The sequence below is a fragment of the Phyllostomus hastatus genome, unplaced genomic scaffold (assembly GCF_019186645.2).
Source record: "Phyllostomus hastatus isolate PE091 unplaced genomic scaffold, TTU_PhHast_1.1 phas_contig_196, whole genome shotgun sequence".
Lineage (NCBI taxonomy): Eukaryota > Metazoa > Chordata > Mammalia > Chiroptera > Phyllostomidae > Phyllostomus > Phyllostomus hastatus.
The window spans coordinates 15,288,400-15,307,977 of record NW_025333709.1 but is presented as its reverse complement, the minus strand read 5'-3'; the positions used below and the strand labels follow the sequence as shown (position 1 = coordinate 15,307,977).

Sequence of the window (19,578 nt, the reverse complement as noted above, 5' to 3'; positions counted from 1 at the left end):
TGCGCATCCTTATTTTTCCCTCAAAAATTTGGGCAAAAAAGTGCATATTATGCATGGCAAAATACGGTATACTCTAGATTAAGGGAAAAAATTAGGTTTTCTAAAGCAGAACTATTATAAGGTATAGAATAATTTAAAATAATGCTTAAGGATTAATTTCAAAAGTGAAAAACATAAATATCATTCAAGGTTATATTACTATTCTTTTCCCTTTTGTTAGTTCTATACGGCTGTCACGGGCCATGAAAAGAAGTATAAGGTAAGATACCAGCTGTCTTAGCCTGTTCAAGCTACTATAAGAAAACCACCACAAACTGGATAGCTTACAACTAACAGAAAATTATTCCTCCCAGTTCTGGAGGCTGGACATCCAAGAACAGGGTCCCAGCACAGTCAGGTTCTGGTGAGGACCCTCTTTCGCGTTGCGCTACCAACTTTTCACTGTGGAACAGGCTGGGGAGCTCTGCTGGGCACCTTTCATAAAAACACCAGTTCTCATTCATGAGGGAGGACTGCTTAGTTTTGAATCTTGGTTCCACCAGTTACTAAGTTTGTGACTTTGGGCAAGTTATTTAATATCCGCACTTCTCCAACTTTAAAATGGTGGCATTACTTCTAACTCACATCATACAGGAAAATTAAAGCCCTAACGCAATGCCACTGCTTACCACTGTTCACCACTGGCATGACCGAACAGAAGACGGAGTGCACCGGGCACTCACAGGTGCACGGAGCCACCTTGCTCTCGCACACCGTCAGTGGAAGGGGAAGCTGGTACTCCCACTTTGAAAATTCTTTGGCAGTTAGTCATCTACTGAAGCTGCACTTATGCAAACCCGAGGTCCGAGAAATTGTATTCCCAGATGTACGTATATTCCACATATATTTACCAAAAGACACATATTAGAATGTTCATGGCAGCCGTATTTGTAACAGCCCCACAATTGAAGCTTCCCAAATACTCAATGCTAGAATGGATAAATAAAAGTGTCTGGTATGTTGATATAATAGACATTATAATGCAAAAAAACCCTCAAAAGATTTATACACACAGCAATATTGCTAAATCTCACAAACACAACACTGAACAAAAACAAGTCAAACATCAAAGAGGACACACTGTGTGTTTTAATTCATACAAATTACAAGAACTGGTAAAACTCATCTATGCTGGGAGGAATCAGAATAGTGGTTATTTTTGACATGGGGGAATAAAGATCAAAAGAGGTTAAGAAAGGGCTTCAATTTATCAATCTGTATGTGTCCAATTAATAAAAATTCATTGAGCCATTCCCTTATGATATATTCTTTCTCCAAAACATTAAAAACTAGTAAAGTTTTAACAGCAGTAACAAACATACCTTCTAGATTGCTGAGAAATTAAAATGAGATAATACACATATAACACATAGTATATGCTCAACAACTTTATTACTAGATTTGCTATTATTAGTAGTAAGTAGCCAACGTCCTTATCTGATAGAGGAGGAAACAAGCGCAGAGACGTGAAGCGACCTGCCCACCAGGCAGCGGACCAGTGGCAGGCGAGAGGCCCGAACGGCTGCCCAACACCGTCCAGTACTATCTCCACTCCACTGCAGGCCTCTGTGTTTTAAGTCAGTTTTTACTTCCTTTTTATTATAGCTAAACATCAATCTCATCTTTTATAAAAAACACATTGTGCTTTTGCACAAAAAGAGAAGAGTTAGGGAAATTTTCTGAACAAGGTCTAAAAGATACTAATTTTAAAGCCTAAGTTTATTTTATGTGGAATGCTGTGTTTACTTAATTTGATGATATGAAAAATAATAAAAATAAATAGTGATGGCCAGTAAAGGGAAATATGAGTGCTGTCCATGAAGATTTTGCCAACGAAATAACTTACATATGTCTAATGACTTCTCAAAACTATTGTAAGACCTTCAAATAAAGACACGATCTACAATATACAGGACTCCATTCAATAATTAATAGTAACCCAAGAGAGGCAGAAGCATGCTTTGTTTTCAGACATAAAAAGGTCACTAGATTCGGAAATGACAAGATGAAACCGAACCTCACTCTCATTCATCAGTACTTACATGCCACATGGGAGAGGTACTCACCAGGAGGCACTTGTGTAGCATCATCTATACCTAGTTGTCCTGTAGTTAAGCCGAGCTCTACAAATAATTCTTTCTGAAAAAATAACATACATAGAATTAACGTACATTTCAGACTTTGCTACTGTAAAAAAAAAAATCACCTTCACCTAAACATCAGCATAAATAAAAATCACAATATAAGAGGAATTTTTGCTTCCTTCAAAAATCTAAAGAAGAGGACATTATGGAACCCTTAAATAGTAATACATTAATTTGAAATTAAGGAGCAGAATAACCATAATTTTTTACTACATGTATTACTATGTAAGACATTTATTTACATGTGAAACAAACATGAATAGAAAAGAAACACACTTTTAGGAAAAATTAATGTATAACGGGAAAAGAAACTTAAATATAATAGTTCTCCAACTGTAGAGCCTTTAGTAGTATTTTTCCCTCTCCTTTCTTCTGCCTGAGAAAAATTTTTACTTTGATGCCTTATGACCAATAGGAGTGATGCAATATATTTTTTAAAAAACTGTTTTTAATATAGTTCTTGATTGTTTTTCTTTTTTAGGTAATAAGCTAATCAGTAAAGTAAGAAATGACTTATCCTTTGAGGAAAGGTCTACTAACATTCAAATCTCTGGAACACACATACACACACACACACACACACACACACACACACACACACACACACACACTATGTGCAGCAACAGTCAACTTTATCTTCTAACATCATTGTCTAAATTGCCAGTGTGATTCTGCATCTGTGCTTTCTATGGTTCTGTACTTCACTCAGCTCTTAATTAACTATACACTGAAATATCCCAAACAACTTAAATTAATTTTTAAGTAAAATTAGACTATCAAGTACTCTGCTAAAATAAGAATAAATTAGATTTATTCTCCAGACTTCCTCTACTTACCCAGTAATGTCCAGGGAAAGTAATAATGTTTGTCTGTTATTTTTAAAATATATAACAACCCCATGTTATTTGTATTATTTTTCTTCCCTAAGTAATTAAATATTTCTATTAATATTTGCCTCAGTGTTTTGTTACTATTTAATTGCTAAAACCAAACTTCCTTCTCCTTTACAAAATAAAATTAGTTTTAATCCTTCCCAATTACCCATTATTATTTAAGTTAGTACTTTATTAATGTCCCTCACAAGATAGTTTTTAAGCCTAATACGTACACACATTTCATTTTTGTATTGATTTTAAATAACTACCATTTCTTTTTTTAAACTGTTGTTCAAGCACAGTTGTCTCCATTTTCACCCCACCATGCCCCCCATCCCACCCGTCCCTGCCTCCCACCCTTGAGCCCACCCCTTGGGCTTCGCCCACGTGTCCTGTATATGTGCTCCCTGATGGCCTTTCCGCTGTGATCCCCTACCCCCGTGCTGTCAGTTTGTTCGTTATATTTCAATTTTTAACTAAACTCGATTTTTACCTATACTTTAAAAAAGCACTGCATCATATGTCACCAATATTAGATTAAAGAGGTAAACACTTAATGTTGTTCTTCCATTTTCAACCACTGTCTTCCATTTATTTTTAAACTCTCTCTTCATTGAAATCATTAGATTTAATGACAATGTATTTGATTTTTTAAAATAACTTTGATCTTCATACTTGAGAGGGACTTAAGTACTACAAACATTTCAGTATTAGGTTCTATAACCACCGTGGAGAATTGTACTTATGCTAAGACACGTTAGGAGCATAAGAAGCTCTGAATATCCACTTTCTACTTCAGTGCTCTGGGCTGCTGTTTACTCCATATCAGTAGACCTGGCCTTCCTTCCCAGATTTCCTTCAAAATTCCCAAGATGCCATGCCTTCTAGGACCCCTTCTTTGATATTCCAGGCTGATTTAGGCAGCTCTCTATGCACGTGTTACCGTTTGTCAACCTCTACACGCCCATAGACTCACATCACATCAAAATGATCTTGCTACTGTCCATCTCCCCACTATCCTGAGGTTCTCGGGACACAGACACTGTCTCAGACACATCAGAACCTAGCGTGGGGCTAAGTGACACACAGCAGGGGCTCCATAATATTAAGCCACACTACTGAGCTTCAGTTCCACCCAGCTGTCTCTACATGACTGAATGGGTAAACAGAAATTCATCAGCAACTTCATGTTAGAGATAATACATTTCAGTTTCAAGGAATTTCCTTTTACCATGGATGAGTCTACATAACACTGTGAACTAGATTTAAGGGCCATCCAGTATAAGAACACAAGACTCACTGAGCTTCACCAAGTTCAATGCTCATACAGACAGACCAGGGTCACAGACAAACCATGCATCCTGCAGTCAGTGTCATTAAATACTCAGGCCATGTAAATCAGGGAAGGCAGGGACAACCATCCCTACTGACCACAGGAAGAGAAGGACGAACTACACTCTTAGTGGGTGTAGCCACAATTTCTTGAAAACTAGTCACAGGTGTTCGTTCTTCAATAACTAAGAACGAATCCACGTCAGCTCCAGGTCCCTGCAGACAGACACATGATGTAATCCGTCCCGCTCACACACATGCTGAGCCTCTACACACATGATCCACTCGCCCTGCTTCTTTATCAGCAAACTCCTTCCAACCCGTTCAAATGGCAGTCTCTCTGAGAAGACTTCCCACCACTTCCAGGGGAAGAATCTGCACTTTTTCTGTACAGCCATGGCATTCTGTACAAACCGCTACTAACACTGGCCTTTTAACACTTTTAAAAAAAACTTACTTCTTAAAAATTAACTTTTTATCAAAGTTGTAGTAGTCACGGTTAACAGTTAGAAACTGCTTACCATGTTCCACTAACTGGGTGGCTTTAAACAACTGAAACTTATTCTCACAGTTCAGAAGGCTAGAAGTCCAAAATCAAGGTGTGCCCAGGGCCATGCTCTCCCTGACGGCTCTCGGGGAGGAGAATCCGGTGCATGCATTTCTCCTGGCATTTGATGCTGTTAGCAATCTCGGGTGTCCCTTGGCTTACAGATGTGTCACTCCAATCTCTGCCTTCATTGTCGCAGGACATTCTCCTTGGGACTATCCTTCTGTGTCTCTTCTCTTCTTACAAGGACACTAGTCATATTGTATTTAGGGCCCACCCAACTGCAATAATCATCATCTTGACTGCATCTGTGAAGACCCCATTTCCAAATGAGGTCACATTTATAGGCAGGTACTGGGCGGGTAGCACTTCAACATACCTTTTGGGGGGGGCACAATTCAACCCATAACTTTCATCTTAAGTTGTTGATCTGCACAACACCCCTATGAGATATTATTATCCCTATTTCACAAATAAAACTAAAGCTCAAAGGCAAAAAGACTTGCTCAAAGTCACATACCCAGTAAGTGGCAGAGCAAGAATTTAAACCCAGGTGAGTTGGCTTCAGAATCTAATTACCTATATTGTCTCTGCATGTGGCAAAGAAGTCAAATCAGCTAAAAGACTTTTTTTACAACAAAATAGCAGTCCTCTATCTTACACTCCTTCCCAGGACACACACACACACACACACACACACACACACACTTGGCCCACTATCCAGGGACGACCACATTCAGCTTATTCTTCTGGCATGTATCTGCATATTTCAAGTAACAAGTGTATATTGCTATTTTTAATGTACCAGTTTCAGATATCTATTGATTTTTTGTGGTAAATGAGGTGTTCAACTCATATACTTCTTTCCATCATTTCAAATATATATCAATCCTTGATGAAATCTATAAAGAGTTTGCATTATTATAACTATTTAAATATTATTCACTGCTGAGCAACATAATGTTATAGATGTGTTCCCTTTCATACTTTCTTTCATTCAATTCCTAATTAAACTACTTTGTCACTTACAGAATTTTCTCTAATCATTTACCTCTTCCTACACCCTGTAACAAGTCTGAAATGACCCTCCTTGATATAATTCTGTTTGTGGTCAAATGTGTCAGCTCTTCTCTGCTTTTGATGTTTCCTTGTAGGCACTCATCTCAGAACCCTCCAGCCTCCTGCTCCCCTCTGGAATCGCTCCACTCTGGTCCTGTTATACCGCCTCTATCCTAGAGCTCCTCATCATCATTCTGGAAATTCTTCTTCTGGCAGTTTGAAATCCCATTCCCTAAGTGCCCTATTTGTTCTTTTTATTTATGACTTTATTTTGGAGCACTTGTACCAATAGCTCCCTGAATAACAGTAAATATTTTATTTTAGATTACATACATCTGAAAATGTCTACTCCAACTTCACATTTGATTGACTGTTGGTTACATACAGAAGTCTAGGCTAAAATCATTTGAATTTTTAAAGGCATTATGGCAAACTCTTCTGGCTTCTAGTCTTGCTGCTGAGAAGTCAGATGCCACTCTCTGACTCCTGACATTTACCTGCACTGTTTTTCTCCCACAAAAAGTTTCCAGTCTTCTTTCCAGGCGCCTTGCTATGGCTCTTCGTTCGTTCATGGCATCGGGTACTAGGTGGGCCTTTCCATACTGGAGACTCCTGTCTCTCAGTTTGGGGACCCTTACCCCTGTTTTCTCTTTCTGGAACTCCTACTGGCCAGATGTTAGCCTTCTGGATTGATCCTCTAATTTAAATCTTCCCCCCTTATTTTTTATCTCTGGCTTCTTGCTTTTGCTCTGCCTTCTGATAGATTTCCTCAGCTTTGTTTTTAACTATTATTCTGATCTTTTTGATTCCTAAATGCTCTTTTTCATACTCTACTGTTTGTTTTGTTAGTTTAATAAAATTCTGTTCTTGTTTCATAAGTAGTATATTCTCCCTGAGAACATTAATGGTTTCTTTAAGTTGTCAATTGGAAAGAAGTAGTTAACAAAAGGCTCTAGCAGGGGTGTCCAATTTTTGGGTGTCTCTGGGCCACACTGGAAGAAGAGTTGTCTTGGGTCACATATTAAATACTCCAACACTAACGAAAACTGATGAGTAAAGAAAAGGTTTTTAGTAAACCGACGGTTTTGTGACCTCATTCATAGTCATCCTGCGCCACATGTGGCCTGTGGGTTGGAAACCCCTGCATAAAGATGACCTTGGGTTTACCTTCTTGTGCACTGCCACCTTGAAAATGTATTGACTCACACAAATACACATACAAATGTGAAAAGGAATGCCGGCTGTATTAATAAGCAATGTTACTTACTGGGAAAAAATATGACCCTTGGCTGATAAGTTACATCTGAAATGGAACACTATGAATCAACTATAGAAATCTATTGGAAAACACATGCCTCATGCCACATGTGGTGTCCCTGGAGGGGACTTGGAAGTTATACTCACATTCGTATAATGTTCGTATACTTAGGTTCAAATGTGAGTATAACCTCCTCCTATTGTGTAAGAGACTTTCCTGTGTTACACCTATATGATTCATCACTTCCAACTGCAAGTACCCCTTGTGCGACTCGGAAGGACCATCTGGTTGGCTGTAGACTCCCAGCAAAGAGCTACCTGCTAGTAGCTTGCTGATATACTGACATGCTGTGTTTTGTCCTGTATCACTCTACAAATTTAGGTGAAGCTGGTGTCAGCTTATGGCCTACTGTACCTTGTGAGTGTGAATGTAAATTCAAACCTGAAACAACTACTGGTGGTCATGATAAGTGTTTATTCTATAAATTGACTACTTTAACTATTATTTTTTTATTTCTCTGTTTTAGTTTTAGTTTTGTTTCTCTGCCTTTCAAATGGGAGGATTTCAAGTTCCTGGAGATCCCAGGCTGGCCATTCACATTTAGGAATGAGGCAGAAAGAAAAGGACTGGAAGGTCCGTCTGCCAGGACTGGGAATAGAGTGCGGTGGGCTTCCTTCTGCGGTAATGTTGTAGCCAGCCAGCTATCTTTTCATAAGGGTTCTCCAAAGCTCTGGCAGTCTTTTCTCTGGTATTCTAGAGTTGGTGGGGAATGAGGAAGGAGAGAACTGGGTAGGCGTAGCGGTAGTGACTGGAGATAATCTCACCATTCAGCCAACTTCCATTTAACTCCTCTGTTTTCAGTGCAGCACCTCATTCCTGCCCTGCTCTTTGCCTGAGGTCTCCAAGTTCACAGCCTTTCCGATTCGTTTCTCCGGTCTCTGGTGGGGCAGGAGGAGTCACCTGACTCTGCAGGGTGGTAGGAGCCTGGGGGTCTAACCTGGCCTAATACAAACAGTCATGCAATCTCCATTTTCAGCCCTCTGATTCACTATGGCCTTCTATAACATGCAGTTTCTCTAATTCTTGAGCCTTTCCAAACTTCTGCATAGAAAATCATCCGACTTCTTGTATCAGTCAAGTGTTCAATAAGGAAACAGAAACCATAGCCCATATGTGGACACAGAAAAACAGAATTAGCAAAGGCAGAAAGCAACTCTGACTTCCAGGCTGAAAGAGACTGAACCGCAAAGGGACTAAAAACTCAGGAAAAGGACCCCCACCCTCAAAACAGAGATTCAGGCCTCTATGAAGAGGGAGTGTGTGCCTTAGGCATGCGCGGACCAGGGGCGGTAAAGACACGTGCCCGAGGACACAGGCTGGAGCGGACTGGTCGTGGGCTGCCGCAGTGGGTGTTAGCGGGCCTTCCACATGCTGGCCTGTGGGCTCCCACACTAGGGAACCTGGAAAGGAAGGCTCATTCTCCTGCCACACTGGGCTTGCTGTTTCCTCCAGAAGCCTCTACTAACAAAGCCTAACATCAAGCCAGTTGGCAAGAAAGAAATGTTTACAAGGCCCAGCTCCAGGATAACAGCAGAACAGAAAAAGATAGATCTGGAGTTGGAGGATAATCAAGTGATTACTGGCACACTTCTTGTCCATACCTCCCGTTTTCTCCCAGTTAGGCTTGAACTTCCGCTTCCATGTTGAAGTCATTTATCATTCTCCCATCAGCTCTCTATCTTCACACATGAAACCTCTGAGTTACAAATTGTTTGCTTTAACACACACAGTATTTACATTTCTGTGCTCCTTATTGTTTTGCAATGATAACTTCTCAAATCCACCATCGGTAAATCTCATTTTTCTGTAATGACTCTCTACTTTAAAATGAGCTTCCTCACCCAACGTGAAAGTCTCCAGGGCAAAGACAGTCTCGTCCTTACTTTCACTCATCTCCTTCAGTGCCTCACCATGTTAGAAGCTCAGTAAATGCTGGCTGAAGTAAATGAAATGTACTTTTGTTTAAAAATTTTAGGAAATTCACAATTTGTTTCAACCTGTCTTACAGACATACATCAGGCACCCAAATCCCAACAAGCTGTCTTGTAAATCTATGCTGTTTACTAAGATGGGGAATAAGCAAAACCATTTATAGCTCAATGCAAGTTCATCTTCAGTCCTACTAGAAGAGCAACTTTTTCTCTATGTAACATATTTACAATAAAAAAGAAAGCTTCATTTTATTTATTTAATGAGTAGATTGTCCCATTGTTTGGATATATGCTACACTAAAATATTTTTCTAATGGCTATCTTCTAAACTATGTTAACTTATTTTTAGATGCCTATACTTACCAATTCAGGGATGTCTTTTACTTTCAGTGGAACTTGAATTAAACCCAAATGAGTCCTGAAACTAAGATAATCACCATTTTCATAATTTGGGTTGCGAAGATTAATTAATACCTTAAAAAACAAATCCAACAAAATTGATTAGTTTTTAATAGGATGTCTACACTTATAAAATGGGCAGTGATATTCTTAGTGTATCATCACAAAATTAAAAGCTATTTGGGGTTATGCATATACTTTAACAACATCCTAAAATACTATCAATTTGTACTAAAATGTGAAATTACTAGAGACATGATTTTAATTAGGATGGCTTAATATTGCAACTGATAATCTACCATATAAAACTAAAAAGAATTTAATAATAAAGAAAAGCTTTCTGATGATAAAGAAAAATTGTTTTATTATAATAATTTACCAGGGAAGGTGATAGAAAAATAAAAATTGCTTGATTGTAATATTTACCAGGAAAAATTTTAGAACCAACCCTCTTTTAAAAACAAATATTGATTGGCATTCTCCTAAATTCTAGCATTCTCCTAAATTCTATTGAACAAGCAACGCCTAGCTGAGTGAACCCTGTGCCTCTCACTAAGTGGCCCTAGGCCTATTACTAGCAACAACTGGCCTTGGTTAACAGCTTGGCCTTGCCTGGGCACCTCTAAGCCAAGAAAGTAGCATCTATCTGCAGATCTCTTGGTGGCTTATGCCAGGTGGCCCCAAGCAGATCACAGGTGGTGGCTGACCTTGGCCTGCACCTCCCAGGAGGCCCCAGAGCCAGTATACCCAGTGGACAGCTTCAAACCACACCAAAGCACCACCACCCAACCACCTCCACAATGACACACTCAAGGGTCAGACTCAATGGGCAGTGGGCAGTGGTCACAGGCAGTCCTTGCAGCTGACTGGCCTAGTAAATCCCTCCTACTGACATGCCAATTGAGCAATCAAGGCTCAATTACGAGAGGAGGTTGTGCACAGCCTTGAGTACCCAGCTTGGGTGAAAGGGGAGGCTGTGCCACTGGACCCTACAGAACACATACTACATTAGGTCACTCTTCAAAGCCTGGGAGATGTAGCAACTCTACCTAATACATAGAAAGAAACACAGGGAGGCTGCCAAAATGAGAAGACAAAGAAACACATCCCAAATGAAAGAACAGAACAAAATTTCAGGAAAAAAAAATGGAGACAAGCAATCTACTAAATGCAGAGTTCAAAACACTGGTTATAAGGATGCTCAATGAACTTAGTGAAAACCTCAAAAGCATAAAAAGGAACCAGTCAGAAATAAAGGATGCACTAATTGAAATAAAGAATAATTTATAGGGATCAACTGATGAGTGCATGAAGCCAAAAATCAAAAAAATCAGCAATTTAGAATATAAGAAAGCAAAAAAACCACCCAATCAAAACAGCAAAAAGAACAAAGAATCCAAAAAATCAAGATGTGTAAGGAACCTATGGGACAACTTCAAGTATTCTAACATTCGCACCATAGGGATCCCAGAAGGAGGACAGAGCGAGATACTGAAAACCTATTTGAAAAAATAATGACAAAAAACTTCCCTAACTTGGTGAAGGAAATAGACATACAAGTTCAGGAAGCACAAAGAGTACCAAATAAGATGAACCCAAAGAGGCCCATACCCAAACACATCATAATTAAAATGCCAAAGGTTAAAGACAAAAAGAGAAAATTAAAAGCAGCAAGAGAGAAACAGTCGGTTACCTACAAGGGAGCTCCCATAAGACTGTCAGCTGATTTCTCAACAGAAACTTTGCAGGCCAAAGGGGATTGGCAAGAAATATTCAAAGTGATGAAATGCAAGAAACTACATCCAAGATTACTCTACCTAGCAAAGCTATTATTTAAAATTGAAGGACAGATAAAGAGTTTCCCAGACAAGAAAAACCTAGAAGAGTTCATGACCACCTAACCGGTATTACATGAAATGTTAAAGGGTCTTCTTTAAGAAGATCAAACATATGAACAATACAATGGCAATAAATATGTACCTATCAACAATTGAATCTAAAAAACAAATAAATGAACGTGAGGACAGAAACAGAAACACAGATATAGAGAATGTTTTCACAGTTGCCAGATGGGAGGGGGATTAGAAGAGGGTGAAAATGGTAAAGTGATTAAGAAGTACAAATTGGTTGTTACAGAAGTCATGGGGATGTAAAGTATAGCATAGGGAATATAGTTAAAAATAGTCTAATAACTATTAGATGGGTGCCAGATTTATGGGAATGGTCACTTATTAAACTATGTAATGTCTAATCACTGTGGTGTATGCCCAAAACTAATATGTCGAATGTAATTAAACATTAAAAATTAATTAAAAAATAATTTGCCATTATGCTTTGATGCATATCTATTTTTATTATAGATATAGATAACATACACACTGTTTTAAATGTCAAACCATTAATACATAACATAAAATATTAAAATTTTAACTTATCCCAATATATTCCTGAGTAAATCTTTATGAATAGTCTTTCCTTTTAAAAAAAATATTGCAGTGTTTTCAAAAGACAGTGAAGTAATATTGGAGGTTATCACCTCTAAACCAAATGCACATGGGAAAATGAAAGAAAATTTCAGAAGCTAACAAAAAAGACAATTTATATACTTTTCAAAATTAAGCAGATAAAAAAAGTCTTTGAAATTTGCATATCCTTTAATCTAGGAGTTTCATTTCTATGAGTACAGTTATGGAAAAAATGAAAGATGTTTGCAAGAATAGTGTGGAAAGAATGTTAATGAAGTGCTGTTTATAATGGAAAAACATATATAACTTAGACATCCCATTAGAGGGAATTACTTAAACAAATTATAATCAGGTCATAAAATAAAATACAGTGTAATAAATAATGTAGGTAATGACATTAAAAATGTTCACAATAAATTAGATTTTAAAAATTATGATCACTGTAGTGTTTATTGCTGTATGATGGTCTTATGAATAATTTTTGTTTAAATTTTCTTCTTATGGTGTCTTTTCTTTTTTTCCATCAATTATGATTCATTTTAGGAGAAGAATAATACATTTAAAAAACATTTTTAAATTGAAACTGTTGAGGGAACAAAACCATCAAGAATTCATGGAAAGAGATCATGATGACAGAATCACTATCGTATCTGTTGGAGAACTGATTAATTAATGGCTCATAAAATGCAGTGTGCCATAATGCTAAGTTTCCTAAAATTGCAAACACTAAATTGTAACTGAAAATATCAGTGGTATTTGTTTTAAAAAATAAAAGATTTAGCAAGGAATCAACAGTGTAAAGTACAGACTAACTCACAACAGCACAAGTTCAGCCTAATCACACAAATCAGGGACCTGCGGCGAGGGCAACTCATGAGCACCGACTAGAAAAGGAGAGTCTGTGAATACGTGGGTAACAGAACAGAGGAACTATTAGAAGTGCAGAAACTATAACAAGGAAGCAATTACGTAAAATGTTCTTGAATTAAAGAAGAATCTTAGCATGAATAATAAAAGGATCAATTCAGCAACTGTTCCTAAGGAAATAGAACGTATGACTATTATGGAGAAAACACAGTTAAAGACAACCATATAAAAACTGCATGAAATTTCAGTCATCGTGCTTGAAAAGGAAAGAGTTTGGAAGAAACCTTTAATAAGCTAAGAGAAATAATGCCATCACTATGAAGGCAGCTTCTGACCCACCTAACTTCTCTTTCAAGTTAAAAGAAGACTATTTACAATTCCAAACGGCCTGAAAAAACTTTCTAACAATGTTTAATCCTGGCAAACTGATATCAGAGAAAACAGGTTCAGAAAAGAAATAAAAATGAAATGTGAAAGAGTAATTCATTCATTCATTCATTCGACAACTATTTAGTAAGCAAGTATATGCTAAGCATTGCTCTACCTGTCGGGGAAAGAGGAGTTAAAGAAAGGATTAACGTACAGCTGAGTTTCCACCCATGCCTATCCCCAGGGACACCTGGAAGTCTGGCAGTGACCCTTGGTCGAGATGGGACAGAACATATGAACCAGTCGCTTACAAAGAGCTATTTAATGACGCCTGTGTGTACATTGCTTATTGCCTGGACGACTAGAACAAGGAGGGAAAAGATCCTCTGAGCACCTGTATGTTCCAGACAGCAGGCTACATGATTTGCAGTCACTATTTTTAAATAAAATCTTTCTAATTGATTTACTTGCCTCTAATCTTTCCACTTTCCAATGCATTTTCCAAGAGCAATTTCCAAACACAAATTTGATCATGTCATTCCCCCGCTTCACTGGCTCAAGGGCTGTGTACACAGCGATTCCTCCGCCTGGAGATCATCTCACATCATCGTTTCGTTCACATTTTCCCTTCATTAACATGCAGATATTTAACCAATAGAACCTACCTCAAGAAAATCCTTAGGTGCATAAACAGGTCTGAAAAGGCTTAAATCTAGAATTAAGAAGATAGATTAAAAATTTCAGTTAACATATTATATTAATGTTTATTAATAATAAATGTTAATAATTCTTTCATATGCTACTGTGCAGCTAGATTAATTCAAACACGTCCAGAGTACTGTTTTTTTTGACATGTATTGTATTAAGTACTGGAAACACAAAAATAAAAAGTCCCTCCCATGGAGAGCCTAGGTGACATATTCTGAAAGAAATTAAGAGTCTCCCTTTCATAAATTTCTAACAGATTATTTATAACTGAATTGAAAATATAATGTCAGTATAAAAGTTCTATATGAGAATTCTCAAAGTACATAAAATACAAACAATGGATCCTCAGTGAACTCCTCTAGTTGTACTGAACTGTTCTCCCTTTTGAACTTCTGTAAGGGCTTTCTCTGCTGTGGCACTTATTTCTTGCCCAGTCCCCTACACTTATTTGTAGAGGAGTAGTGGGCAATTATGTACATGTCTACACACATATGTAAATTACATATAGTCATCACTCATTATATATTTATAAAATTGATTCCATTTTAAACATTATAATGATCCAAAAATAAGTTCTTAAAAACATTTCAGTAGTTTTAAAACTTTTCACCATTTAACCTATCTTTGACATCTCAATGGAATTAAAGCTTGAAAGATATTTACCTTAACTATGAGTCTAAGAAATCTAAGAAGTATTTAATTTACCCTTTTATAAAAACATTTTCAAATGCTGCTTTAAAAACAGGGTAATTGAGTTAAATATTCTCAAAATAATGGAGAACACTGACTGAAGTGAGGAGTTTTCAAACAGCAGAGCAAACAAAACGGATGACAGTGAACAGGAAATTAGTGGAAGGGAAAGTCCTTCTCTGTCCAAAAGAACTGTTAATATTGTTAATTGTGGACACACAATTACAGAGACAATTTTTTCCCCACTACCACATTTTTTCAAAAAGTTCTTCATATACCTGGTTCATCAGTTCCCATTTCATTCCATTTACTGAGGAGTTCTTTCTGTTCTCCAACGGGCCGCTAAAACAGGTAATTTAAAAAGTGGTTTCATTTTGCACAGTTTAGCAATACAGCTGAAAAATAAGAATCAATTAACTTCGCTAAAAGTTTAAGTAAGCTAATATAACAGATGGAAAAATAATTTCATTACACATAAACTTTTTTGGAATCACACTTAAATTATTATTAGTTAACTATTACATTGAGTTTCAGTGGCTCAGCTAATGAGCCCAAGAAAAGACGGCAGGTGATTTGTACTGGCCAGTGAAATTCCACATGCAAAACTGCTCCTCAGCCACACACTGCCCCTCTCACCCCACCCAGTCATCCCCGAAATGCACCACAAAGGGGACGGGCCAGGAGAGTGTGGCCGTGAGTCAGCAGCAGCATCTTCCTACATGAAAAGCAGTGTGTTATCCAGTACTAAGTATTCAGACAGTTTTTAATATAAATGTATCCTTTTTTAACACCATCCTTCCTGTGTCTTCAGTGACTTGTCCTTGGATATTATCCAAAGTACATCCATTATGTTCTGTTCAACAGCAGGGAAAAAATAGCAGGTAGGGAAAATGAAGTAATGAAGTGAAGAGAAACTTGTTCTGTCCTACTTGCGAGCAGCTATAAAGAATCCAGAACATTCCTCAAGTGATTTTTCTCTCCTTTTTCATCTCCCTGCCCCACACAGCCCAGAATGGGGGATAAATGTTGAGTATTAGACCTAACTAACACTAATCATATTCAAACTTAATAGTTCTGCAGAGATAACAAATCATTCTTTCCATTCCCTGTGTTAATCCTGTAGGATGGTACCATGTTGGCTGTTACAACATGATAGTATGCCTGAACTCCAGCTCTAATTAAAAAATATAGCAATTGTGCTAATTAGCCAAAAAGCATGGAGTCTGAAGGTAATTCAACTCTTCAAAGTGCACTTATAACCTTTACAGCCAAATCCTTAAATAATCTATACTACAGATTCTATACTTTATTTCTATTTACTCTCAAGTTATAGGTTTACTACAAAAAGCATTACAGCATACATAATAGAAGTCTATATCGAATACACCCACATAATTAGTCTTTTACAGAATTTTGTTTCAAAACAAACTGAAATGCTAATAAAAATAAGATAAATCTGCCTAAGTTATAACTTCATGATGCTTCCTAATACTTGATTTACAATAAAATACTTAAATATTAAAAGTACCTTTCGTGCCAATGGGATACTCAGCTCAGTGCACATACTATTTAAACTCTTCAAAATTCTTTTTTCCCAACTTCCCTGAAACATAAAGAACAATTTATTATCATTTCTGATTAACAATACTGAAACTGATTTTAAAAACTGGTTAAAAAATTAAAGATATTATGAGCTATCCACAAATGGTGAGGCTGGTTAAGACAGGTTATCGTCATACTTGAGCTCAGTCAGCAAACACTGATCACTGCCTATTGCGGGCCAGACACTACCCTCAGTGCAGTGCATTAAGCCAGGAGTAACAAAGTCTCAGTCCTCACAGAACTGACATTCTAGTGAAGAACAGGAATGAAAACGGATTAACAAAAATCAATGTCATATGGTAATAAACACTATGAAAAAAATAACAGATAATAAAACAGTAAATTAAAGCATTTTATAAGTGATTAATATGCAGAAACATTAATGACCTGTAAAACTTTATAGAAATTATTATACTGTCATTTTTCCAGACATGAGTTTTCACCCCTACATACTTTAGCATGGTTGCCTTCAAAGGGCTGAATGTAATTTAACAGTTAAGGAGTAGTTACATTTATACAGTCCTAAAATTATTTCGGCCCTTCGAAGGCAACCATGAAGCTGATGTGGCCCCCAGTGAAAGTGAGTTTGACACCCCTGGCCTAGAGACTCTTTGCCATTTTTTTCCACGATACTGACTTTTTGGGGGCAGTCAAGGCAGTTATATGTTAGAATGTGTCACAACTGGATTTGTTTTACTGCTTTTCACAGTATTGACTACCTTCTTCTCTATCCCCTACATTTCTTATAAACTTGAAATAAGTTAATTTGAATAGTCATTGATTATTGATATATATATATATAATATTTTAGTACACTATATTCTTTCTAATGTTAAAATAAAATGTCATAATTTTATACTAAAATATTCCTAAAGATGACTTACAGAATCCAAAATAAAATAGCAAAGTTCCAAAATTTAGACCTAGTAAAGAAAAAAGGAGAGAACTATATACTACATTATTCATAATGAACAGTTATAACCAGTCAATAAAAGTAGAATAGCTCCTTTATGCAGTCATTATAAAGGTTAAATATGTAAAGTACTTTGAATGGTGACATAGTAATGATGATAATCTTTCAATAATCAGTGGCTTTTCCTATAGCTATCATTATTCACAGCTGCTTCTCTAACACACGTATTTAAATCTACCACTCTCCTTATCTGGAATATACTCTCCGTGCTGTACTCCCATCCCCACCAAACTTACTCCTACGTTTTCTGGACCAATCTTACTCACCTCCCAGGTCTTGGCCTCATTAAGCCCTCTCTTCCCTGGGGCCCCACCCCCGCTGGTACCGGGTGCCTGCTGCTGATGGCCCTCCCAGCACCCCGGCCTCACCCCCATGGCACATCCTCACGCTTGGTCCAGCACATAACAGATGTGCAACATCTGAGCAGACTTCAACTCCAAGCAATGTTGTAAGCATTTTAACATTTTTGAGACAATGACCTAAGCAATGAATGAACACCAACAACAACAAAAGCAATCATCTGTAGGAGAAATACAGAGCTGTGTGAAATGTATAAGTCTTGCTCTATTAAATATGTAGAAATAGATTTTCAAGAATAAAATACTCAATAAACAGCATAAAATGCCCCCCAAACTAATTCCACTTACTGGCTTATTTTCCTTTTTTTTTTTTTTGTACTGTAGATAATTAATTCTCTTAGGTCCAAGACTTAAAATACAGTTAAGTACCTTATTCACAATCAAACATTGATTACAACAATACAGCCCACTTTCACCTCGAACATCCTTATTCACAATTTATGCAAATCTTATTCGACTTTCAGATATCAGCTTAAATATCATTTTTTCTATTAAGCCTTCTGTTCCGTTACACCCCCGCCCTGACTCCAGACTGTGGCAGAAGCTTAATTTTTTAACTTAATTTTCAACTACAGTCTACATTCAATATTATTTGTATTAGTTTCCAGTACACCGCATAGTGATTAGACAGTCGTACACTTTACACTGATCCCTCCTATATTTCCAGTACCCCTCTGGCACCACACGCAGTTATTATAATACCACGGCTATACTCCCTATTCTGTGCTTTACATCCCCATGACTTCCTTGTAACTACACCTGTACAGTGACCCCTCACCTATCACAGGAGTCACATTCCAGAGACCCCAGAATAGGTGAAAATCCACAAAGTAGCGGCGTTATATTTATTTTATTATTTATATATATTTTAAGGCTTTATAAACCCTTCCCACACTCCTATAAACCTTTCCCACTCTCTTATTAACCTTTCCCACACTCTTATAAACACTTCATATGCTCTTAAACACTTTCTACACTCTTAAACCTACGTAATTTTAACTACATATAAAATTCTATATGGGTACTCACCAGTGAATTCTATATGGGTACTTATGTATTGTTTCAAAAAACCTACGCTACAGTGAGGCCGCAATAAGTGAACCGCGATACAGTGAGGGACGACTGTACTTCTTAAGGCCTTTGTTTTTCACCCAGCACCCGCAACACCCCACATCTCTGGTGACTACCAATCTGTTCTCTGTTTGTTCATTTATTTTGTTACCTAGATTCCACATATAAGTAAAATCATATGGCTTTTGTCTAATGATGTGGACCCTGGCTTGTGGGGTCCGTAGTGTTGTGGCTGAGACTAGACAAATTCACACGGGCTACCGAGTCCTGTGGGGGAAAAGGGATAGCATGGCCACTGTCTCGAGAGGAGACTGCCCTGACCCCTGCCTTGACAGGCTTTTATTGCTTCTTTGGGCACATTATATTGAAGATGGTCCTCATTTACTATGCACAGGTTTGCCCCAGGTGGCTACCCCTTCACAGAAAACAAAGGAGAGGATGTTGCTAACCACACCACTGAAGAAGGATATTTGCAAATGCAAAGGGAAAAGTGGTTGAACTGGTTCCACGCATCCCTGGAAGGTTTAGCACAGACTTCAGGAAGTTACTCCAAAGACACACAGTAAACGTTTGCTGCCTCAATTCAGGGTGAGGGAATTTTAGCAAAAAGCAAGTCTCAAAGAGGCCTGGGCACAATGCAGGCCTGATTCCCCACAGAAGAACCTATCTGTGGGCGTGGGTCCTGTGCACTAGACCTTGCTTTCCACTGGCCTTTCCAAGTGGGAGCTGAGCCCACACCATGCAGAATGATCTATAGTCTAAGAAAGCTTATTTTTTTTAAAGTAATTTTAATTTAATCATTACTATAAAAATTTGCCTAAAGATTAAAA

The 19,578-nt window shown here is 37.6% G+C and overlaps 1 protein-coding gene across 5 annotated transcripts in view; it reads right to left on the bottom strand.

Moving 5' to 3' along the window:
• The window catches only part of TBC1D19 (TBC1 domain family member 19), a 110,301-nt gene that overhangs the window by 57,303 nt on the left and 33,420 nt on the right, over window positions 1-19,578 (bottom strand). For 4 of the 5 annotated variants that reach the window (XM_045834574.1, XM_045834576.1, XM_045834578.1 and 1 more), the window contains 5 exons: window positions 16,272-16,346; window positions 15,022-15,085; window positions 14,011-14,057; window positions 9,609-9,719; window positions 2,106-2,178 (listed from right to left, as the gene is read on the bottom strand). In XM_045834574.1, the coding sequence (XP_045690530.1) occupies window positions 2,106-2,178; window positions 9,609-9,719; window positions 14,011-14,057; window positions 15,022-15,085; window positions 16,272-16,346 (370 nt within the window). The remainder of the gene's footprint in view (window positions 1-2,105; window positions 2,179-9,608; window positions 9,720-14,010; window positions 14,058-15,021; window positions 15,086-16,271; window positions 16,347-19,578) is intronic. The other variant, XM_045834575.1, reaches the window with a different exon arrangement.